The sequence below is a fragment of the Planococcus citri genome, chromosome 1 (assembly GCF_950023065.1).
Source record: "Planococcus citri chromosome 1, ihPlaCitr1.1, whole genome shotgun sequence".
Taxonomy (NCBI): Eukaryota; Metazoa; Arthropoda; class Insecta; order Hemiptera; family Pseudococcidae; genus Planococcus; species Planococcus citri.
The window spans coordinates 52,375,003-52,400,887 of NC_088677.1; the positions used below are offsets into that span (position 1 = coordinate 52,375,003).

At 33.9% G+C, this 25,885-nt stretch overlaps 2 protein-coding genes and 1 long non-coding RNA gene across 4 annotated transcripts; 1 reads left to right on the forward strand and 2 right to left on the reverse strand.

Annotated features, from left to right (window-relative positions):
• The first annotated feature begins 594 nt into the window (after nt 1-594).
• On the forward strand, nt 595-25,080 carry LOC135832671 (uncharacterized). 2 transcript variants are annotated; one of them, XR_010556341.1, is made up of 3 exons: nt 595-1,172; nt 2,143-2,212; nt 24,925-25,080. It is a non-coding gene; the product is annotated as an uncharacterized LOC135832671 (long non-coding RNA). The 2 variants fall into 2 exon arrangements; XR_010556340.1 differs by lacking the exon at nt 24,925-25,080 and having other exon boundaries at nt 2,143-3,950.
• Nucleotides 3,681-12,903, reverse strand: LOC135832670 (proton-coupled amino acid transporter-like protein CG1139). The gene is made up of 2 exons (XM_065346058.1): nt 12,507-12,903; nt 3,681-9,143 (listed from the first exon to the last, which is right to left on the reverse strand). Exon 2 carries the CDS (start codon nt 9,133-9,135, stop codon nt 7,624-7,626), a length of 1,512 nt encoding a protein of 503 aa, XP_065202130.1. The 5' UTR covers nt 9,136-9,143; nt 12,507-12,903; the 3' UTR covers nt 3,681-7,623.
• Nucleotides 17,050-19,275, reverse strand: LOC135832669 (proton-coupled amino acid transporter 3-like). The gene has a single exon (XM_065346057.1). The coding sequence runs from the start codon at nt 18,976-18,978 to the stop codon at nt 17,587-17,589; it is 1,392 nt and encodes a 463-aa protein (XP_065202129.1). The 5' UTR covers nt 18,979-19,275; the 3' UTR covers nt 17,050-17,586.
• Nucleotides 25,081-25,885: the final 805 nt, after the last annotated feature.

Consider the following 25,885-nt stretch of genomic DNA (forward strand, 5'->3'; position numbering starts at 1 on the left):
TTCACTGTCTGGCGACTTCTTGGTGACAGATTCGCCTAGAAATGACCATAATGTCCACGATCTTGTACCTGGTGAGTTTTGGTGAATCAGTCTCCAAGAAGTCAACGTGTGCCCAAAAGGACCATTTTTAAAGAAAAATTCAGTACATTTGAGGCTTGTAGGTATGTGTTTTGTTCGTCTTGTACACTTTTTGTTACGAATACATTTTTTACGATGATATTTATCAATTTTGAGTGTAATTACATTGCGTCATACATATAATCGGGCGATAAAAACAACGACTCTGTTGAGCCTTGAACATGTGCTTTTTTTTAAACGCTGTGACAATGTTACAAAATGAATCATTTTCATTTGCAACTTTAATGGGTGTTGTACACACACACTTACACACATGGGTTCATCTTCATGTAGATTACCGATAGATTTTTTCTTTTTCGATGAATTAATTGTCAAGCCTTGGAATTTCAACGCATCGTCATCATCAATTGAGCGTGATTTAATTATACGTGAAAATTTCGTATATCGTATGTATCTACGGAAATTGCATCTATAAATTATCCGCGTCTACCTCTATACCTACTGTACCGGCGGAGTTCGTGTTTTTGCGGTGGCTGTGGTGGATGCGGTGGCGGATCAGCGATTAGTTAAGAGTTTTTCAAAGCGACGCAATACGCTATACGTAGAGAGTATTTTCGCATCTTTTTTGCTGAATGCTGCGAACGAAGTTGAAAAATTTTCAAGTAGCGAGCACATACGACCTTGAAAGATATTTTGATATTTTAAGCGCTATTCTTGAAAAGGTATTTTCGTTTTTATATTCGACCACTAAACACGAGCGGAAAATAGGTAATACGAACAATGAGTAGATATTTTCGACGCGGCTGCACGCTTTAAAAAATTAAAGTGTACTTAAAGGACCTATAGAAGGTGTTTCTACGTGTTTCATCGCCTCCATCGTCGCATTGGTTAATATTCGTACATAATCGCTAATTTCATTTTGATAAATTGTTTCGGACGTTTATTTATTTATTCTTTACACTAGCTATTGTACAGCAGTGCAATGTGAACGAAGGACGTTCGGTGCTAGAAAAGATACGTTTGCTGATAGGTAGCTACAATTTTTCGTTTCCAGATGTTTTCTCTCGTTAATGGTTCGAAGATTGGATACTTTGGTAAGGAGACAGTATCTTAATTCAGGATGGTAGTTGTATTGTATCTATGTGATGGATATTGCTAATAGAATTTGGGAGCGACTGAACGAGTGTGATTTTTTTGGTCGAGGTGGTGAAAGGTATCAAGTGTATGATGAGATTATGATTCACGTGACTGCATGAGCTGATTAAGCTGAGTACAAGTTCAAGGTCTATTCTCAAAAAAACACCTTTTTTATTGCTTAATTTTTAAGCCAATTGCCCAGTTAAGTATACGTACTTGAATGCATCGATGTATTTCAGTTAATCTGCATTGTGTCGATACCATTTATCAAGAGATTATTAATTGCATGTGTCTTAAGAAATGAGTAAAAATAAACCTTTGAAAGTTTGATTATCTGCGTATTCTATTGATTTAGGATTTTTCGATTGAAAAATCCATTCGTGAGTAAAGGAACAAGGAAGAAATGGATGATTACGAGGGTTGGACAAACATCGAAACTTAGTATTTTCGGTCTAAATTCTCTTTTCGAAAGGTTTCCAACATCTAGGGCAAGTGAACAAGTTAAAAATTCTCCTTTTTCAGTTGAATGACCGTAGTTTTGATCAGTCATAATATTATGATTTTTAAACTGAGTTTGGTGATTCGTTGCCAGTTTGTAGGAATCTCCCAGGTAAAAAAAGATGAGTGAGACGCGGAAAAATTGCGAACGAATGTTATACAGGAGTGTTGAAAATTGATAATTTCTTGTTCCAAAGTATTTTTTTGAATCGCAAAATAAGGAAAAGTAATAATTGACGGAAGTCTGAAAATCACTGATACCTCCTCGGTCCCCACTCTGTACGCTTATCCTAATACGCTATAAATACGTAATTCGTCATTGTATATGGCCTGTTTTTTTTTTAGTTTTTTAAAGTTTTTTTTTCACTTAATGTAGGATGTTCTGAGGTAAACTTCTGGAAGTAATTATGGTTCATTTTATTATTTCAGATTTCAGATATCTATGACGTTTCTGAATTCGATTGCATGGTAACGTACTGCAGCAGAAAACATAGAAAAGGTAAATATGCGTAATGCCAAGATTGCCCAAAGAATCGTATTCTTGTCAAAATTGTTAAAAATTCCAATTATTTGCCAAAATTATCAGAGTGACAATTTTATCAAATGAGTTGACCATCTCAGATAAAACTTGAAAGTTTGTATAGTTTGTTGCAAAAAAAAAAAAAAAATTGGATCCCGAAAAAAATTTCATCTTAAAATGCAATAGGTACAAAAAATATACATGATGTCATCTTTCAAATATCATCCAGCGAAAATTACATATCTGATATAATAAGTTACCTACCTTCCCTAGTACTTAGCAGTGTTCTGAAAAGTATTCAGTGATCAGAACAGATAAAGTATCTTGATAAGTTTCCCACTTATTTAACAAGTTGAATAATAATCTAAATAATGCATTAACAAAGATGGAATTGCAGGTAAAATACTCATAAAACGTATATGTTATTTAATTGTCTATGTCTATGAATCATTATGTTGAGTACGTACTTATCTCCATTAAGTAATGTACTGAAACGGAACTACAGAAGTGGGTTTTTTGAAGTTATATTAGGCCAAGAGAGAAAATTCATTTATCAATTTTTTTTTGGCTTGATTTTTTCCCACTCGTTAACGGCAAAATCTCGTTAATGGTTTAACATTTAATCTATCTATATATCGTACGTTATTCATATAGGTACGAACAAAAACCAAGAGGTGGCCGGAGGGGCATCATTTTGATATTTTATAATTTTTGTTCTTGACTGAAAAGAAACTTTTTTTTCGAGAGCGTGTTTGTATATGTACCTACTACAAGTATTTCGCTTCTGGTGAGAATAATAATTCATCTTCCCCCTCATCCCTTAATAGTTAATGGGGGAAAAAACTCAGGATGACTGAAAACGTTTCTTGCTTGTCCTTTTGCGCGTTTTGTCGTTTCATTCGATCACGTTTAAATATTTAACCGAGTAGATAATGAATAATGATGAACTTACAACTTGATAAACCCTTTATTTTCCCCTTTCCCTGTGTTTTTGTAAGTACGAAATCGAATAATTGTTGTTAACCAAGCTATCGACTTATCGTACCTATTTGAAATCGATTATCGATTTCCTCGAACAGAGTATCGTTTCTGTCTAGTGTCTGTATATTTAGATGACCTGTTCTTCATTTCATTCACGTGATGATGAATGAAGCTATTCATGTCAGATCATCACTCGGAGGTCATCATTAACACGTTGTTTGTCAAATGAATGGATGTTTAGTTGCCTACGAGCCTACACTTCGCATGCGGTGTAATAACATTACCGAGTAAAAAATTATGAAACAATTGCATTCTCGCTTATACCTACCTACCTACCACGTTCAACACTCTTCGTCTGTATATACAAACTACTAGCACTTGGTACATACTTACTATACTGACCTACCTCTGTGCAGCGAATTTATTCGTTTCATTTTATTACATACCAATCAAAGATTACGCAATGTTGAAATAATTAACTTTTATTCGAACAAATTTACAAGTATAGGTACACATTGTAAAATAGCTAAAATTCTAATTACTTACACGGAATAAAAATGTTTCTAAATGCGTTTTTCAAATAAATAGCACACGATGAATTCTTTTCAAAAAAGTAAAAATACAAAACATCATACATTAGGTAGGTCTAGGTACACGTTACGTATGTATGTAAATTTCGAGTCATTTTTTTTTTCTTGTACCATGAAGATAATTCACAGCGCGTCTCTACATGAAAGTTGGCATCAAAATATCGTTAAAACTTCGAACAATTAGAAATAAATTTTCGCAAAATTGAATTACGTAGGTAGAGGTACTAACGTATTCAGTATCGCGATTAGATGTACGAAAATAATAAATTCATTAGGAAAAGAACATCTTTAATAATAATTTTTATTTACAAAAAAAAAAAAATAATATAAATCCATTTTAAATCCAATACGATTGGTGTAATAATTTTAAGTAGATGTGACATAGAAAAAGTATATGCAAAAATTGGGTGTATTTTTTGTATAAATACGTAACGAATAGCAGCTGTCAAAAAAATTATTATTCAAATTACTACCAAGCTCATCAATGTTCATTGTTTGAAAAATAATAAATAAATTTTGTTACTCGAACATGTATTAATTGTCGCGTTTAAAAATCACATCAAACAATGAAAATTTCGGACACGCTGTCATTGAGGAAAATTCTTCACAATTAAAATAAATGTTTTTTCCGCTTTTAATCGTTTTTAATTGTTGAAAATTATACGAGTTTTAAATTGGTTTTCGAAACTTAGGTACCAGGTACGTATAGTAATGCATCTATATGGTACCTAACGATGATCTAGAGGGAGATCCAATCATGTCCAAATGAGAAGAAAGCTAAATGATTTTGAATAAATGATTTGATTTAGTTGTTACATCGCGAAAAATAGGTACGCAGTTTTAGGCGGCAGAGCCTTCAGTCTTAATTGTTATAATGAGATTTTGAATATTGTTTACATTAAGTACATAATAAATACATAACTATACAATTGTAATCGTATTTCGGATAAATGGAAATTGACTAGTTTCGAATTATAGTTTACATTACTTAATTAACTTAAAAATTATACTTAAATAAGTAAACGTTCCGATTTTTTTTTATGATTGCTCAAGAGGAAATTTTTCTCGAAGGGTTTAGGAACTGGTAGAGAAGTTTTGAGCTCATGATTTAGGTATCTTCTCTGGGTAATTACTAATTAGGGACGCGAACGTGGGTAATTGGGGGGGGGGCAAAAATGGTCGAAGTGGTGGTGACTGGTAAGTGGTAGGTGGTAAAGGACGTTTGTCGCAGGAATGAAAAATGTCGGTACATTTTATGTAATTGAGGTAGAAATTGATCGTGTTGTGATCTACTTATTTTTAATTTTGGAGGGGGGAGAAAGGGATATGACATTTATTACTAGTGAGGTAAAATGGAGGAAATTAATTAGTCGTAATGATTGATTAAACTCATATTCTCCTTTTTCAACTGTAGAAGATGATTTGAGGCAAGTAGGTATTTGTAAAATCCACAAAATTCCGAAATGCAATGAAATGTCTGAATTTTAGTCAAAAGAAACTAGAAATACAAAAACAAGTCGATGGTTTTGGCGTTTTAATTGTGTAAAAAAGTCTTATTTTTATAAAAATTTTCATTGCGTACTGTCGAAAAAAGTAGAACTCGAAATTTGGGCCAGAAAGTAGTAAAAAATAGACTCGTGAAATTTGGTCAAAAATAATCAAAAGTTGAAAATTTCCTGTACCTAAATCAAATCTAAAAAATTTCAATTGTTTTTTTTTCTGGATGGGGAGGAGGATTTTACGAAACTGAAAGATTGAGAACAAAAGTCGAAAATTCAATTTTGCAAGATTGGAAATCATCCTGATCACGGAGGAGAAGTTGATTAGTATCTGAAATACCCAAAATACTATTTTCGTAATTTGAGATCACCTTTTTTTAATAAAGAGTTCTAATTTGTATACTTATCAAAAAAATTCTTTGTCATTTTGTCATTCCATTTGATTGATATTAGGGTTTTCGATTTTTCACGATTCATTTTTTGTGGTACATTTTTTTCAGTAGGTAGTCATCAGTCTTTTTTTCAAAAAAACAGTTTTTAGCCAGTTTTATTCGTGGAAAATGAAAGCCTTTCCTTGAGTAGAGTACTATGATATTATGTTTTTTTTTCGAAAGGAGGAACTGTATACATATTTGTTTTATATTTTTTACTTCATTTCAATTTCGTCTTAAGACTTAATTTTTTTTCTAAGTAATTTTCACGTCTTGTAAGTTTCATTTTCTCTTATTCTTATCGCAAAAAATTGAACAAATAGTTGAATTTTGAAACATCAAAATAAAAACTGAGACGTGTTGATAAAATCGAATAACATGATAGATCGAAAGAAATTCCCGCGGTATCATATTGTACGTGTTTGGTTGCACACATTTTAATACCTAAAAATGATTGATTTGTTTACATTTCCCGATCTCTTATTTATTTTTTTTGTTTTAATGAACGATAATAACAAAAACAGCAACACTATATCTGCAATTACGAGATTTATTTTCATCTACAATTGGTTAATCTGGAGTATATGAATAGGGAAGTGTGCAGAGGAGAGAAATTAAAACGAAACAATTTCATTGACCTATGAACTCCTCTGGGGATCTTCCCCGCCAACTGGATGCTTTTTGCATATCATTTGAACTCCCAACATGTACGACGTGACGCTTTAATCAATGTTGAGTCAATGGTAGATAGTCAATCGTAATTAATTTACTTATCGATAACTATACAAATGTGTATTTTATTCGAAAAAAAAAAAATTATCACGTTGGCGATTTATGCGTACACATTTGTACATTATACCTACCTATTCGTACTGTCGAAAAAAAGAGAAGAAAAAATTTGTAAATTACTCCGCATCACGCCGTTTATTTAGATTAGATTTTGCGTCAATGATACGAGTATTTTTATACAAGTATAATTTGCCAGACGTACAGATTTCTGTTTTCAATATGGGAAATAATTATAATTTATGGCGTCTTACCGATGAGATTCCTTAAAAATGAAAAAAATTCACCTCTGGCGGGGTGTTTTGCATTAATTAGAAGTGTAATTTTTGATGATTCGCGGCGAACTAACGACGACGCGACGTGCGTTTTTGCATTTTAATATTATTATACGATTACTAGGTCATCGATGCGGTGCTTATCTCATTAATATGCATTTTACGCCGACCAATTTACCAGATATAATTTTTTTCCAGTTGGATGGAAATTCCAAGGTTTCGAGTTTGTTTTCCTTTTTTGTCGACCAAGATGCGAGTGCTTTAGACGAAGTGGGTGGAGGGAGGGAGGGAGGGAGGGAGTAAATAAGGACCTTCAAAATTTTCTTTTTCGATGTTATTTATAATACGATTCATAAAGGTACATAGGCTGTACAATGTACGATTGTACGAGTACATAGACGTATATGTACTTTCGATCTCCGAAGATAGTGAAATTAATACGACACGACCACGAGATGATAATAGAGGAACCTACGTAGTATAATCGGAGGCGATTAAAACGTTGTTTTTCGTATTCGCGATTACCTACGAACAAGTAGCACGTGTGTACGCCTTGTTACGTAAATTTGTCAATGTACGTTCGTGCGTCATCAAAATGTTGCTTGAAAAGCTACCTCACTATTTACGCTATTATGTGCGAGATTAAAAACTAGGTCGTATCGTAATATAACGAGAGGGTAGCGATCTTGTTGTTTGCTGAGAAAATTGAGGTCTCGGAAATCGGGAATTATCGAAATTGAGTATCGTTCTGACGCGATGGCGGTGTTAATTCGATAATTGTATTAGGCCCTTGGATTTTTTTTTCTCGTCGTTTCCGTCGAAACGAAATTATTTATAATAAGTCTTGATTATATCGGATACGCTTTCGGTAACTCCGGTGAAGAATATCATTAAGGAAATACATAATAATAGGAGGTTCTTTATGAAATATATCGAACGTTTCGTAATACTCGTGTAGTGATCCCAAAAGACCAACCAATGAGTTATAATCGGAATTACCAAACTTGTTGTGCTTATGCCGACAGCGCCGACCAAAGATATGAACAAGTCTAAGTTCGGGATGGCGCACGCCATTAAGAACGTAACGACCGGTATTAGCGTTCGCATCACGTATTCCCAGAATAATTTTTTAGTTTGAATTTTACCTTGTAAAAAGTTCTTCCACACTATGTCGTAGACTACGTAATAACACAGATGATACGAGATGAATATCGTCAACGAATATAATCCTTTGATTAGCTGAGCCAAACCTTCGGCTTGGGGTAGATTCAACGTAATACTGCCTTTGATATCGTCGCCGTATTTGAGGTAGCCGAAAAATCCGAAGATTACGTAGAGAAACGAGATCGGTATCATGGAGACGTTCATTACTCCTAAAGGTGTGCTGAAACTTTTCGGGCTTTTCATTTCGTTTTTCAAAGGCAAAATCAGTCCGGTCGAAGCGACTGAAAACAGCACCGTGGTCAGGTACATGGGTAACTTGCTGGGTTCGCCTCTTGCGCGACGTCCTTCGAACGAGGGTGCTTGTTGGAAAACGTACCAGAACACGAGGCAGAAGCTGATCACCATTAGGACATTGGCTATTGCCGATAACGGAGCGAGCAGTTTCAGGTTACGTATCCAGCAGCATAGAATCAACGGAATAGTCACATACGCCATGATCAATCGAAGATTGAAATCCGCCTCGAAGTAGTAATCCAACAACTGCTTCAAATTACTCGATATGAAAATAATGTACACGGCGCATCCTCCACTTTCGTACAACATGAAGAAGAAATTAGCGGCGAATTGGCCTACACCGGCTAACCAACGTAGCCTCTTGGGACCTTCTTCGAAAGCTGCCTGCACTGTTGCGGCATAACTCATGTTCACTTGTCGTCTCCGCTTGCAGAGTTCGTATTCGCTGGATAACAACATATGAATACAGTACGTGTAAAAGGCGCCCATTATTATGAGACCGACTACACCGACCGCGTATCCGGCATCTTTGAAGGCGCTAGGAATGGCCAAAATACCGGTACCGATGGCGGCCTTGAGCAAATGCACCAACGTGTCGCAGTACGTTGTGGGTTTCTTGCTGTTGCAGAAATCGTGAGGATCGTAGTCTTTGGTATCGGCGATGCTGAAATCTGCGATCGATACTCGGCTGTCGTTTTTTATCTGCTGAGACGATTTGTCTCTTTCTGACTCGAAATTGACTCGAGACATTACGTTCGAAATAAAACATGGTTTCGGATCCTCGGTAAATACAGGATTCGTATAACTGGCGCTGTAATTTGGCGGCCGTTTGTCCATATCTTCGGAATGGCTGACGTCTATCGTGGCTACGTTCATGAACATGGCGATATCTGTGCAAACAAGCAAAGGAAATTGTTCGTAGATTAGTTTTTTTCGTAGTCGTCGTCGTCGTCGTCGTCGTCGATGTGTGTCTAACACGTGACTTTCGAGTGGGGTCTGGGATATATAGAATATAGATATGCTAGGGTAATCAAAGGTTACCAACCAAAAGAAAGGAAAGAAAGAAGAGAAAAGGAAGTAGGTATTCCTAAATTATACCAAATGATCGGTGATTATAAAACCCATAAAAATTATTGAGGTCGTATCGACGATTATTTCTATGTCAATGATAAGCTCGATTAAAAATCATATTTAAATCATATTATACCAATAGGTGGAACGACAATGACCGTAATGAAGGTAAACTACAAGCGTACTAGTGTAAGGAAAAAAAATCCACCAGTACCGTATTCATTTATATAAACCGTGATCGCCTAGTAATTAATACGTTCGTACCTACTATTCTTTTTTTTGTGCGAAAATTGAGGTCGTTTGTGCTGTGTAACCTTTTTCCTAACACAAGTTACTCCTGTGTATACCTACCTACCTACCTAACACTATGTGCATTATGTTGCGCTTATTGTCTAGATGAGGAATTCTACTTTCAATTTCGTTATCAGTTCAAGTGTATTATGATGATTGGTCAAATTAGTGAAGTGCTAGGGACAAGAGATGAGAAAGGACAAATTTGGAGGAGAGTCTGAAATTTTATAAAAATATGTGTTGGTAGGAATTTGACACATTATCTGAGAAATTTAAAGTGATGCAAGATGGAAGTCAAAGGGGAAAATGTATAGAACGGATTGGTTTTCAAATCGTTTTTTAAAATAGAAATTGAATTACATTTTCTGAAAAATTATTATCAGTTGATTCCTTAAAAAACATGAAGGAGAGGGGCAATGGAAGCAAAAGGTCCAAAAAATTAATGCAGCGAAACTAATTTTTCTCTTTCAATAAATTTTTCGTGATTCCTTTTCATCCTCTCGAAACTCGAAAGTCCATTTTTCGAATTATTTGGCTCTTCAGATGTGAATGAATGAAGTTTCCATAGTGGAAACCGATTTTTGTCCAAAATGTTTTGCATACAGAATCCCTCAATCAGTTCACCTTGAATTTGAGCGAAAAATTTGGTAGGTAGATGGAAAGAGCATAGATTGAAAAAGCAACAAAACCAAATTTTCATCTCCCAAATAGTTTATTTTTTTGGTTTCAAAGAGTTTTTGGGAAAATGTAGGGTTTGAAACTTCTGGAAAAAATGAATTGGTACGTATTAGTTTTGATTTAATTTTTTTCACCATTTTCATCCGTAAAGAAGACAGTAGATTTCTGGTATTATTTCAAGCTTTCGTGTAAGCGATCTTTTTGAATATTTCAAAAAAGTGCACAGAAATCAAAAAATGAACCTCTGCAATCAGAAATTTGTGTTTTGATAACGGTAAGAGAGAAATACTACAATAATACTCTGTTCATCTCATTCCAATCCAAATTGAAGACAATAAAAATTTCCTTTATTTTACTGGGTACCTTATTCTTCAATTTCGTAGCCAAGATTTTTCAACCCAGGGATCAGGGTAGAGGATAAATTTTTACTCGGTGTTATTGAAATAGACTAACAAGAATGCAATAAATTGATTGAGACTTGGATCTCCACCTCCCCATCTGCTCTCCATCAGCCCTATTGGAAAGTTCAAAATTGTTAATGTTTTGAATAGGTACCTGAGAAGGTAGGAAAGAAAATTTGTTCAATTTTTTCACGATCAAAGAAGATTATTTTTGAAATTTTATGAGGGGGGGGGGTCAAATAATTTAGTTACCACCAAGAAAGAAATCATTTTTACTCGATTGTTCAAGGCAAGGCGTTTTGGGCGTCATTTTTTATTCAACATTCTCAAAAAGCAAATGACCACTAATCTCAAAGATACGAAAAACTAATTGAGAAAATAAGGGTAGGGTCTGGAAAATGTTTCCAGGATTTTGAATGTGAATTTTTTGAGAAGGAGTGACATCTGAGAAACATTCAAGTTGCATTAATTTAAAAAGGGCAAACAAGTTTTGAATTTTGATTTTCGACTAGCCCCTCCAGTCCCCTTGTATTTGTCCATGCTTCAGAAGTGAACCATCCAATGAATGTTGCAAAGGTGTCAATTTTTTTCTTTGAAAAAAGGCCATTACGTTAGGTGTTTTTTCTCATGAGTCACGATGGACCGATTCGGCCCATGTCAGGCGAGTTATCGTCGTTTTTCCCTTTATGAATGCACCATTTCCAAACAATCCATTGAAATTTGAAATTGGTAGGTATTCTATTGAAATTCGGGGTTCGAAAAAAAACACTTGATTTTTTTTATTTTATTTTTTTCAACTTACTTCGCATCATTCTTTTGTTATAATTATGTATGTGTTGCGAGTGTTGAAAAAATCGTTTATATTAGTGAAGGTCTTTTTGAACTAAGAATGAGGCGATCGGTGTAATACCTATTTAGACTAATTTTATTAATTTTTATCTAATGTCTGTATCATGTAACTACCTAACGTTATCTGAGGGTATCATTTTCTTTCCTTGACATGTTTAAAAAATGTATGTACTATACTTACATAATTCATAAACTTGTAAAATTTTGTCGTATCTGTTATCTATAATTTTTCTCAATCACGGCTCATTTATTTATTGTAAATTGAAAGCGTTTAATCTCGAAGAGGTATTTAGATATCTGTTGCCCCATTCCATCACTCGCTAAAAAAAGATTGAAATTTTTGCAGACTTTGGAAACTGAAAGCTTTCCGTTTCATTGTACGTATAAAATCGCATTGGTTCGTTGAAATTTCGAATAAATAAATATACGCCTAATTTCATTATAATATTATACCGAAAACTTTTGCGTAATTTTGAAAATTTGACAACACGTCTTCGAGTAGGTACGTAAGTAAACTTTGTGTAAACTTTCGAATGAATTTTATTCGAGAAAATTTATAGTTTTTGTTTGACGTTTTTGTGGAAAAAATTACGTGATTTGAGTTTGTAGTTTTTACAGAAGTTTTTCATTTTTTTCCTTCTTGCGCCAACTAAATTTGTCAGTACTTTAGTGTACCGACTAGTGGGTTGTTTTTTTTTCTATTTTAAACACGACGAATAATAGGTAATGTTACGTATTACTAGATGAGTAAAAAATGATGTAGGTATTTCACTTTTTAAACTTGACGTTTTTCTGGTCTCAAAATTTATTACCTACACGAATTATTTAGCGTGAAAAAGTAAAAATTGTGATTCGAATAATTTTTGGGGTAAAAATGGTTTAATCGAGCTTTTGCTTATTATTTTAAAAAAATAGTTATCAATAAATTAAAAATAAATAATGATGATGAAAAATTAGGCTTACCTTCTTAAAAAATAATTTTAATCCAAAAAATTGCACTGCTGGTACATAAAACGAAACCGGTATAAATGAAAAATATTTCACGAAAAAAAGTTCTTCGATGTCCGAGAAAATCGCGAAAACTTCATGAACATATCGTTCAACTAACTATAACAACCGACTACTCGTTTATGGCTTGTAGTAATCAAAAAAAAAAAAAAAAAACGTATTCGCATATCAAGTAAACTTTTACACCTTGATTTTGAGTGACGTCACGTAAAATAAGTTATTGTTTTTATTCGACAATCGACAATGTGTGATGAATTTGAAAAGCTTCTTCTTTAACTGGTTGAGAGGGATATCGCGGATCCGTACACCTTGTCTGGTTTAACGCACCGTGATATATAAATGTGTTTAACGATCTACGACATTATTTATATCGATTATTGGCACAAATTAGCGACGTAATTCGCGCGTTAAATATTATTATGAATATATTAAAATGATGGTACGTTAATCGTACAAATTGATAAGCTTGTTTATAATTCTCTCTTTTTTTTTCATCTCAAGAAAAGGAGAAATGCTACGTTTGGCTAATATGTGGAATTACCAATGTTAACCTTCTATCGATGACGTAATAGGTAGCATATTTTTTCTTTATTCTATCCATAGTACATAGAAAGAAGCGGTGGAATAGTAATTATAATAGTATCGTGACCCGCGATGAACGGGCGGACCGTTTAATTATTCAAACGGAAATTTTTGTTTGTGGGTTTGTTTGGGTTTTTGTGTGTATTTTTTGTTATCGTATTCGTACCTTTAATTTACGATCTAGTGCAATTGCAGATAAGGTAGTGGGTTTTCATAGAATGCAACTAGTAGCGCATGATGCATATTTTTTTGAAACTATGTGAAATTCAAAAGAAGAAATGAAAATTGAAATGCAGTTCGTAGTTGTCCTTGAGATTTTTCCAGTGAAAGAAAAAGGATGAAACGAAATGAATCATTATGTTCGATTTTCTGAATCGAAATTAAATTACTGTAAATTTTCCAACTGGATGACCTTCAATGTGATTTTTTTCAATTTTTCAAATTTTACCTGTATGAGAAACAAATGCTCGAAGTCCGGCTGCCAGAAGTCTGGCATTTTAATTGGGAATTTTCAATGTTCGAAAAAAAAAAAACTAAACTGTAGGTACAAACATTTTTCATCTCAGACATTTTCAAAATATGTAAGTCATTAAACACTTACCTAGGTACTATAAATTATTTGCTGCCAGTTGTTTTTTTTTAAATGCAATTTTTCTCCAGGTTGAAATGCTGACTAGAATACCCAGTTGCTCTTGAAGTTTTATAAGGAGGGGGAAAGACGACTAAAACAAAGTTTATTTTTTTTAATTCAAAAAATTCAAATTGCGGTCACTTCTTGCTTTCAGTGAAAAATTTCAAAAAAAAAATGTTTGCCAAAAAGTTTCTACAAATTGTCGCTTTTTTATGGAAGATTAAAAAAAATTCTCACTATTCTTCGCCAAAAACTGTCAAAAATCTCGTTTTTTGAAAAAAGTAGCGAAAACGTCTCGCTTTATAGACAAAATTTTCTAGAAAGCATTATAGCTTTTTGTCAAAAATTGCCTCCAAGTCTTGATTTTTGGAACAAAACGGAAAAATTTTCGCCTCTTACCAGAGTTACCGAAAAGTTTTGCTTTTATATACCAGAAATATACGAAAAAAATGTCATTTCCTTCTGTAAATTGCCAAAGTGTCATGTTTTTGTCGTAAAGTTAGGAAATAATCGCACTTTTGTAGCTGAAATTGTGAAGTTATCTTTATCAAAAAGTCCTGGCTAAAGTTCAAATCGAGTTTCACTATCAGATTTCAATAGGAACGTTTTGTTGTTTAATTTTCTTTAAATTAAATTCAGTTGAGAAGTTTTGTTTTCTTGGTGACTTTTTCCGCATTAAAATGTTTTACTTGAGTTTTTTTGTTTTTTGGTTCCTTTTTTAAACATTACTTTAAAAAAAAATCTAGTACGAGCCCTAAAAAATTGAAACTTAATTTTCTAGAAGTAAATGAGATTATTTTTGATGGAATTTATTCTGATATGGTGATGAGTATTTCAGGTCTTTTAAGTTCGCCAGTTCTCGTAGAGTCAAATTAGAATTGTTAGAAAATATTAAAATTGGAAATTTTTTTTTGAATTGCACTAGTTGAACTTTTGCTATTTTGCAGTTTCCTATAAATTTTAGGGGAAAAAAATCATATTTTCATTCTCATAATAATGTATTATCACCATTTGAATACTTGGTGCTTAGTTTGATGTGAATATGTAGTTTTTCAAGTAGGTAGCCTTATCTTATCCATATTCACTTATATGACTTTCGTAGCCTTGAACTTGATAGTAACGAATCTGAAAACCCTTTATGATATTGTATTCATTTTTGTATAGGCTACATTTTACTGTGGCGTGTATTTTTTTCCAAGTACATTCAATTGTCATAGAAGTTGAAACTACATAATATTATATTGGCATAATTCTCTTCTATTTTTTTTTTCACGGAAAAAGATAATTTTTGTTTTATTGAAATTTGAGAGAAAAAACAAATTAACTCAATTTTCAGATTCTAAAATCGAGGCCCAACTAGAAGGATTAATAATCCCCATAAGATCCATATTACTTACCAAAATTGCATACAATCAAATTGTGTTCGTCCATTTGATAAATTCAGAAATGCGCACGTTGTGGTGGTAGGTAATCATTCTAACGAATTAAACCGTTCTATTTGCAGCCAAATTTTGAGGTATAAGATTTCAACTTTGAACATCATGCTCGAGGGTACCCCTAATCCAATACTTATCCATTATTTCCTCGTAGTCTGCAGCGGTAACCTTCAAGCACGTACCTAAAACAGCAAATTATCAAGAAGAAGGCACGTTTAAGCGTTCTTAAAGCATGTATCGCTGTTACCCCTTATACCTTACCTACCATTTTACCATGTAAACTTTTACATCGGTCTTTGGAATAAATTTAACTTTTTTGTCGGTGCCAGGTAATTCTCTACCTACCTCTTTAAGCCATTTACTTTTTGTTCTTTTCTCGCTGCTAACAAAGTTAATACGGTCGCTACTTCTTGCATTGTTTTATTGGTTTTCTTCTTGTTGAAGTCTTAAAAGAATTTCATCTCGCGTTATTTTATTTAGCTGAATTTACTATTTCGGTTCGTTCATTTTAGCTCTTTAGCTCGTTTAGTTTCATGTTATCTTTCAATAGGGTACGTTTTATGGAGGTAGAGTGTGTTGAATTTTTTTGACTTCGTGAGGTAGGTACCTATACTTATTTCGGTGTGTGGATTGTAAGTGCGGAGTTTTTGAAAGTAATTGAGTTGAGAGGTATTTTAATTTAAGGATGGTGAAATACTCTGGTTGTCAAATTGGATCATCTATACGTTAGTTTTTTAAACTATAAAAAACTAATTTTTTTTCAGTATTCTGATAGAAGGATGCGGAGTGTTCGAGTATAATATGATAATTTTTTTAATTCGAAATCGGAAAAATTTCATCATTTTTACTTGAGAATAATATACTCTCTGTTGCTATATTAATATCACTCTCATTTTTGATTTGTTTAAAAATAAGATTGGATGTGTTTTAATAAGGCTTTCGTTTTCCGAAATGATGAAAAGAATGGTGTGTTTTTTGTTCTTAGAAATGAGCTGGTTTTCGTCGGAAAATGCGTATTAAAGATGTTCTGTGAATTTTGAAAACATGTTCGTTGGTTCATTTTATGATGCGCGTTGCGTGTTTCTAATTTCAGGGAATCTAAAGCGAATGAAGTAACGAAATTGAGTCAGCGGCTTTAGTTAGGCTATCTGCACGACGAATTCATTCGTTGATCAACGAGTTAAGTATGCAATTTCTTGAAAAACAATTATTGCAAAGGGAGATGGCTAATGTGTATGTGATGTAGATAATTAAGAATTGATGTAGGTACGACTGCGACTGCAAACTTTCGATTTTTTTGTGATGGGTGGTGGATCGGGAGGGTGGCTCCAAAGAGCTTAGGTAATGGTTTAGAGGGCAGGTTGAATTTCTTGTTATTTTTCCCATTCAAAAAACTGCGTGATCAAGTTTTTTGCTACCAACAGTAGAGGGAACTTCTTGAATACGAAATCTCCAATCAACTAAACGTGGATTGATCACAGAGATCTTAAACAACCCCCATCCCGCAACTCTTAGCTGCTGATGCTGAAGTTTATTTTTTGATTTTTAACGTATTTTTTTAGTGTTTATTCTAACAGGTTGATCTGATACCTCTATTGGCTGAATCTGAGATTCCGGTCAGAAAACGAATTTTTTACCTGCTTTTCAATAAATCAGAAAAATCGCCATATCTCTCTATTATATGAACTTCAGCACCTCAAATTTTAAACGAAGGACAGGTGTTCGATACCTAATCAACTGATACCACGATTGGCCGGATCCGGAATTCTAGCCAGGAAACCATTTTTCTTCTGCTTTTCCATAAATTTGAAAGAGTTAATTATTCATAATTAATGCTAATAAACAAGTCGATGTAAAAAGGATTTATTCCAACTTTCCAGGATGCTCAGTACGTTACAGTTCAAACAATGCTAACTCGAAGCGTTTCAAAAAGGAAAAAAAAATCTATTTGATAAAAAAAAGCATTGAAATGTCAGCCTTAATTGCCTCTTGTGACAAAAATAGGATTCAACAGCATCCAAGTCGAAGGTTACCTACCTAAAATTTGTCGTGAAAAAATTGAATAAATTAACATAAGTAAATTCCATTTAATGCGACAAAGTTTCGATGTTTCGAAATAAGTAGGTAATCATAAATTTAGTTTAGGCAGCTTAAATTTTTCACGAAAAATCCTATTCACACACTTCATTAATTCAACTACTTATCGTAAAATTGTTTGCGAAATTACGTAACAATCGTTTTAAATAAAATTCAATATTACATAATTCACATTATTTCAGTATGGTAACAGGATTTGGGGATAAAAAATGGGTTTAAAAAAACACTGCACCTTATCTCTCGTTATTCAGTACCTAGCCTACCCGCCATACAGTTGTCTTCGGTATTTTTATGTTTGATAGACCGATAAAATCTCTAATAAACTTATATAAAAAGCCAGCAAACATGCTAGAACACATAATACACCTATGGTGATATTTTTAATTAGTATTAAAACGGCCGTAGTGGTATTTTGTTTGTCATTCCAAACAATAACGCTCTCTAATATTATAGGAAGTAAAACAGAATCGTACGGATAACTGAAACACGATATTAAATTAATGAAGAGGTTGAATGTCGGTATAACCATGGCTAGAATTATAATAAAAATACCTAACATGGATCTGACCACGTATTCGTAGAATTTAACGAAATTGGATTTTTTAAAATAGCTGTCCCAGCCGTCGAACCATAAGGTTTGAAATATTAAGTAAAATGATAAAGCTCCACTTCCCATCAGACCCACCACAAATAGACAATTGGTAACTAAGACAATTTCGTTGTTGGGTAAATTACTCAAAATATTGTCCTGTACTTCGTCACCCAGCTTGAAATAGACTAACAAACAGAAAAATATGTTCAAGACGGCGATTAGAATAATACTGAGATTTATGCCGCCGAAAAGTTTCTTCAAATTGGACGGGTATTTCATCTCGAGCTTTAGAGGAAATACCAACGCTGTGTAAGTTATAACGTAAAACATCATGAATAAAAAATCAGGCAAAGTGGATACGTCGTTGATCATGAGAACTCGCGGATTTTCAACCGGATTAATCAGTAAATAATACATCACCTCGAGCATGACCGCGGCAATGATTATCGTTATGAAATATGAGAAAAAAGCTATAGATTGGATGTGAGGGAACCAGCAAATTAGCATCGTTGGAATCGACAGAATCAGCAATACGAATTGATCGGTCGTTTGGATGTGAAAATACGCCAATATCAATTGTACATTTTTGTTGGCGAAAAACAAGCCGAAAGATAATCCCATTGTCCAACTTAATATAATTTCATACTTGAGGTAAAAATTTAACCAGCTACCAACCCGAGGATATTTATATTCGTCGAATATATTGGTGATCAGCGAATACAACGATTGTTGTTTGAGTTTCCTTTTCTTTTGCATGTATTCGTCGCACCATGACAGTATTCGCATGAGGTACATGTAGAAAATGGCGATTCCAACTGTTCCGAGGATTCCGAGCAAATATCCTACATTCTTGAAGGTGGCTGGAAGTATGAACACAGCTGGACCTTCGATGGTGATGAAAATTTGAAATACGAATTCGGCCCAAGAGATGCCTTTTCGTTTCGGTGGTATCTGCTGCAATTCGGTGGCATTTTGATCTCGTATGCTTCCTCGCTTTATGATATTGGACACTGGTGATTTATCCCTGGATCGAGGAGCTACTCCATCTTCCTGGTATTTGTTTTCCACCCAGCCGAGATTGTAAGACATAAAGATACGATTTCACTCGAAATAAGCGCATGTGTACTATGGCGCAGTATGTATTCTAATGCACAGATTTCACTATTACACAAAACATACTGTTTTTTAAAAAAAAAAAAAAAAAAAAAGTGCAAGTATGTATGTACTTCAATGCCATCCAAACATGGACTCGTTTCATGAGTTGCTTCGTTATAATAGCTGTACAACCTTAGTTTTAGTACTTTGATTATATATGGAGGGTGATAAGTAGTGTTTTACACAAAGCGAACTTGACGTGACGTATAAAAGACATTTGCTTATCGTGCTAAAGAAAAGCGAATCGATGGTGTCATGTTAAGCTTGTGGTGATTTTACGTCTTGAGAATAAGTTTACTGCATTGTCCAAATTTTGATATTTTATTGTAGCTTGTGATTTGTTAAATCACGTAGACATGTAAAAGTCAAAAATTGAAGAAGTGGGAAATTGAAAAAAATTTAACATGCTGTGGAACTCATTGAAATAAAATGATAAAAACGGTTCTGTTTTAGGCACTAGATTATCTCATTTTTTTAAAAACTCTATTCTTGCTTCGCTCGAACTTATTTATGAGCGATTCTAAAAAAAAATAATTTTCTGTTACACGTAGCTTACAAGTTGGTAAAGCCTTTTGTTTCCATGTGTATTTTTAAAATTTTTCGGCCAAAATGATTTTAGTGTCCCCAATACCATTTTCGAAAAACACGACAGAAATGGCCAGAGGATGGTCGCAGTTGATTGGGGGAGGGGATCAATTTCAGGCGATAAGAAAAGTTTTCTTATTGCGTAGTTTTATTTTAAAATTTTACGATTTTAGATTTTTTTAAATTTGAGATTTCTAACTCTCAAAAAAGTATACTTTTCAACTCGTCACCTCGGATTTGCGATTAACCTGTCCTAATCGATTGGAAATGTCATTTTCAGAATTTTTATCTCTTGAGTATATTTATTTAATATTTTTATAAAAAATTGATATATGTTACTAACCACCAAAAGGCTACTTCCACCATTTTCAAAAATTCGCCGAAAATCGAAAATCAAGCTGGCAGTTTGAAAGGGTACACCCATCAAGATAGGAAAATTTCCTCAACCTCGGATTTTGATAAAACTCACAGGGGATGTTTAGTACCCGCAAAAAATAATTTTGGCCCCATAGCCAATCCCCACCCCCTCAGCCGGGGGGTGCCAAAAAATGCGTTTTTCAGGGGGAAACTTCTGCATCAGCGCGTGTTTGAGATGAATTTTTTCTGTGGACGAATACAGTTCTCAGAATTTTTCGTCGTTTGGGGGGGGGTGAGAGGAGGAAACAAAAAAAAACTTTGAATCAACATTACTCCGGAACGAAAAATTTTTTTTTGTCAAATGTGTATCTTTATAGGTCTATTTTCTATAGAAATAATCGCCCGGCCGTTTGGATTGGTGGGTCAAGCTCAAAATCTTAAAAAACTCTCATAAAATCACGTTTTTCACGTTTTTTTCCCTTCAAAATCATGGACAAGTGGCGGAAATTCAAGAGAACTAAAATTGTTCAGCGTGAAATTTTACCTCAGAATGTGTAATTAAAAATTCATTTTTATCGCGCGATCGTAAAACTGCGAGCGCAGAAGTATTTTTGCTTAGTATTAAGACATGCTGAAAGGGTACAGACAGGGACATGGAAAAAAATGGCCGCGACTGGCTCCCTTTTCAATTCTGAGGTAAGAAACCAAAAACAAAAGTTTGATTGGCTGAATGATGCTGACGTTATGTGAACGCTTAAATATCATTGGCTGCAAGTTACCTCAGAATTGATAACAACAAAGTTGCAGCTCGCGGCCAATTTTTGCCATGTCCCTATACCTGGGTAAAATATGTGAAATGCCCCTGTCTTCGGATTTTTGAAATTTTGATGAAACATTATTGCGTACCTACCTTTAAAAAAATGTTGGAGCCAAAAAAATTTCCCCCACCCTAACCTCCTTTTCTCACAATAGCGAAAAAACGTCTTTTTCCGTTTTCGGGGGAAAAAATCACGCTTCAACGAGTTTTGAATAAAAAATGTTGAATCCGTCTGAACACATTTTATCTGATCGAAATCAGAACATTGTCCGAAAGATCCAGAGAAAATCCAATAAATCTAAAAAAAATCAAAAACTGTACCTAGATATTAATTTTTTCATCAAATTCATCTTTCGATACATCAGAATTTCTTTTCTGTAAGAGGTACCTGATTGAGGTTGTGGTCTGATTGGATTGAAAAAATTCAATCCTAAAAACAAAGTGGCATTGCTAATTTCACACATTTTTTGCACTGGAGCAATATCTACAAGAAAATCCTTTGGAAGGCTCATAAAGTCATAAAGGAAATCTCTGCTTTCTGTTGGATAAAATCAAAAGCATCCTAAAAAAGTTTTAATTTTTCAAAGTATGTATTCCAAAGTTGCATAAATATCTAGATGAAAAACTATATTGATCTCTTTATAACACCGAGCAACATACAAAGTAGATATTCATTTCACTCGTAAGTGGTAAAATTTCAACCTGCAGTCTCATTTTGGGGTCCAATTTTTTTTAGGGTGTCCAACAGTTCTGTTTGTCCTGTTGATCGTGCTTCTTATCAAATTCATCAAGAACTCTTGCTTTTTTCAATCAGACTCTAAATTTTAAATTTATTTTCCCTTTTTGCGAAATTTTCAAAAAATAATGCTGTTTTCCCACCTGACTGATAAAAAAATTTGGTGTTAAAATTTTCTTTAGCAGGTGTAAAAATACAAAAATTTTCCGAACATTTGCCGTCACATTCAGTTGCCTTCTTTCCTTTGTTCGTTGTAAACTGAAAATTTTCCAAAAATGTTAGCTATGCTTCGCTTTGCTTTTCCAAGTAATTCTCGATGAATTAATTTGTTTTTTTTTTTTAGAACGATTAGGTACTAAGATAATTGTATTAAAAACGCTCAAAACTGGCTGAAAAAAATTGAAAAACGAAAAATTGAGATGGTAAAAGTATTGTCAACTCCCCCCTACTCCGGAAAAAAATATTAGAAACCCTCATAACAGTCATAACCCTGGAAAAGTGAATCTTAGGTGTAAAATTTTGACCCCTTGTTCCATTTTTTCCATCTTTTACAAAAAAAAAGTCGTGAAGTGTTTGCTGAATGATTCATGAAAAATTGAAATGGTAAAAGTATTTTCGACACCCCCCCCCCCCTCCGAAAAAATCGTGAAATGTACAAAGACATTTACAACGCGAAAGTTAACGTGTAAAAACGTTGAACACCCTTCGCCCTTCCCTATGAAGAAGTCATAACTCATAACGTTTTTGAAACATGTTCTGCCAGTTATACACTTTTATTACCATCAAAGAAGTATGAAGTTTGTGGGGTGCTCGAATTTCTCAAAGAAGGTACCTATCTAATCAACTATCAAACAAAAACTCTATTATGATTTATGAATCTTTTGTTTTGATTAGGTATGCGAGCTCATATATTGCAAATGTATGATTGTATAGAATCGCATTTTAAGGCCTACGCTGAAAATGAATATTAAAAAGAAGGTATTTCTGAGGGCCCTTTTTGAATTATTTGAATTTTTTAATTATTTGGGTACCTACAAAAATTATGTACATTTTTACAATTTATTCATTATCTACGTTATATAATTATAATATGACAGCATTTCAACCGAGCTTTTATAAAAAGCCAAAGAACACGCAGTAGCAGTAATTACACCTATGGTTAAATTTTTACCTAAAATTAAAACAGTCTTAACATCAGTCTTTCGGCACTCGTTCCAAACTATGACACTTTCTAGTATCATAGGGAGTAAAACAGAATCGTATGGATAGCTAAAACACGAAATTAAGTTGATGAAAAGGTTATAAGTCGGTATTGACATCGCCGTTATTATTATAAATAAACTTAGCACGAATTTGGCTGCGTATTCGTACAACGTAATGTATTTACTTTGCTTGAAAACGTTTCCCAAACCGTCAATCCACAATATTTGGAAAATGACGAAAAATGATAATGCTCCACTTCCCACAACGCCCGCAATAAATAACCCATTGGTGATCATTAAAACGTGGTTCGAGGGTAAATTATCGAGGATGTTTTCTTTTACGTTGTCTCCCAGTTGGAAGTACGCCACCAAAGAAAAGAGCATGTTCAAAATCGTCATTAGAAAAATGCTCACATTAAGGCCGCCGTATAGTTTTTTCAAATTGTTCGGATTTTTCATTTCGGTTTTCAATGGGAATATTATAGCGGTAAAATTGAGGAAATTAAACACGCTAAATAGGAAATCAGGTAGGGCGGATATATCGTTTATCATAACGACTCGTGGATTGCTCGCCTGCTGATCGATCTTGAATAAATAATACAATATTTCTACGAGTACTATTACCATCGTTAACGTTATAAAATATGACAAAATCGTCAACGATTTGATGTGAGGAAAGAAAAACACCAACATGGTTGGAATTGAAAGACATAGCAATACGAATTGTTCGGTTACATGTACATCGAAATGATGCAAAATTAAGTGAACATTTTTTGTAGCGTAAAGTAAATTAAGCGATAGACCCATTGCCCAACTAAGTACTATTTCATATTTGAGGTAAGCGTTTAACCACAAACCGATCTTAATACATCTATATTCGTCGAATGTATTCGTAACGAGCGAATGCAACGATTGCTTTTCAATCTTTTTCTTCGTTTTGATTTGATCATCGCACCATAAAAGTATCCACATCATGTAGGCGTAAAATGCAGCCACTCCTAATGATCCGAGTATACCGGGTAAATAACCTACATTTTTGAAGAAAACAGGTAAGACGAAAATCGACGGACCTTCGTTGGTAATGAAAGCTTGAAATACAAACTCAATCCACGTGATACCTTTCTGCGAAGGCGCAGATTTTTCCAATCCGTTCGAACTATTTGATTTTCTTATGCTACTTCGAGTTATGGTACTAATTGGTGCTGGTGATTTTTCATTTGATTGTTGATGCTGAGTACTCTCGTGATTTTCCTCTTCCAGCCAACTGAACTTGAAGATTTGCATATTGGAAAGTTATCGACAATTGAGTACACGCGCCGCGTAAAGTCACCTGCTATCTGTATAGTCTCGCGTATTTCGTGTACTTTTTTTTCACAGGTCCAAAAATAAAATGCCGTGCGAGTTATCGTTCGCTGCTCCATAAAATTTTGAGATTATTTATTTCAAGTACGATACGTGTGGTCTTTTTATGTCGAAATGGGACAATTGCCGCTTGTTTTATTACCTAAAAGAGCAACTCGAACCGGATAAAGGTTCTTTTGTTTTACTAGTATTGGTGTTCAGTTCAGGTTTAAAACGGTAGCTATAAAACTCACGCTTTTCGTCTCCTTATCATTACAGATAGGATTACCTTTGATAAAAATTGTTTGGTGAAAATTGTATGGTTACTGGTTAGTGATGCAATATCGACCATCAGTTAATAAATGTGTATTTTATACACGTATTTCAATCGATGTAGAATTCTTGGGTACCTACTTACTACCTACCTACTTAGTTGTTGAATGTGATTCTTCCAAAATATGTACTGCAGTTGAGATTAAAAAAGTCAACGAATCACATTTTTGAGTCGAAAATTTATGAAAGAAATTAACTAACTAAAGGCGAGCATTTTTTATTCTACTTGCGGTATGAAAATCTCAAATTTTTCTCAAAAAAATGTTTGATTTCAAGACTAATTATTTACATTTTTGGTAAATTCAAATTTTGATCTGTTTATTCACGCATAGCACACACATCTGTGAACGATGTTTAAGTATACTCGTACTTTGTGCCAGTTCTGATTCTCAATTTTCCAATATGGATAGGTACTAGGATTTTTTTCTGCCGAATTCTTTGTTTTGTTTCATAAAAGCAAATCCTTTGAAATCAACTAATCCACAGAGTTGTATTTTTCTCTGTTTCAGAAGCATTCGAATTTTTGCTATATGGGCATAATACGTAGAACATGTGATTGTAGGTAAGTCATTCCGTGATTAAATGTCAAATCAATTTATACCTACCTAATACATATCTATTTGCGATTTTTCGAGTATTCTCGGATGCAGAGCTCTCTGAAATGATCTCAGTTGGCCTCGGTATACTATAAAACGAGCTTGATCAAAATTTTTCATCACAATCGTTACCTAAGTATAAGCCTACGTATAATTGGAAGTATTGTTTGCCATGAACCACAGCTGTTGATCTTTTTCAAGGTTCCCAAAATATGAAAAAAAAATTTGTGATCTGCCCTCAAATTGATTTTTTGCTGGAGAAGTCTTCCAAGTGTTGAAACTCTTATGAAATGTTTGTTGTCAATTTAATTTTTAAAAGTCTTGTAGACACCTTATATAGGTACCTTGGTACCTACTTCTAAATTTTTCAAAAATTGAAATTTCGTTCATATTTTTTAAACATTGACCAGATGAGATGCGAGTACCGCTACTTAATCTAATTTTCATCCACCCCCTCCCCTATTTTAGTTGGAGTGTTTTATTTTGGCTTCTTGTAAAATTTGGTGATTTGAAATTTGTTATATGTATGGGTATTTGTAGTCTAAACGAGCTCATTACAATCATGACGAATTTGGGAAAATAAGATCTCCCTGAAAAAATCAGCTCATGACATGAATGACATCCCTCCTTTACATCTCAAATTTTCTGTCCTCGCCTTCATTAATTGATCCATAAAAAAAAAATGCGAAATTAATCATAGTACATACCTAAAGACTGGGATATTACGTGATAACCCTCCCATCTCTCGCGCTGCTTGACCGGCATTAGTGGGCCATTCAGAGTTTGAAAATCTAACATCAGTTTTGGGAGGATTCTAAATCGCGGGATTGTTTATTTTTTTTTCATTACAATTTATATGGCTTATAAAAAGTCC

What these genes read in the sequence shown, in the direction of transcription:
- LOC135832670 (XM_065346058.1), bottom strand. Translation starts at nt 9,135, where the DNA reads ATGTTCATGAACGTAGCCACGATAGACGTCAGCCATTCCGAAGATATG.
- LOC135832669 (XM_065346057.1), bottom strand. Translation starts at nt 18,978, where the DNA reads ATGTCTTACAATCTCGGCTGGGTGGAAAACAAATACCAGGAAGATGGA.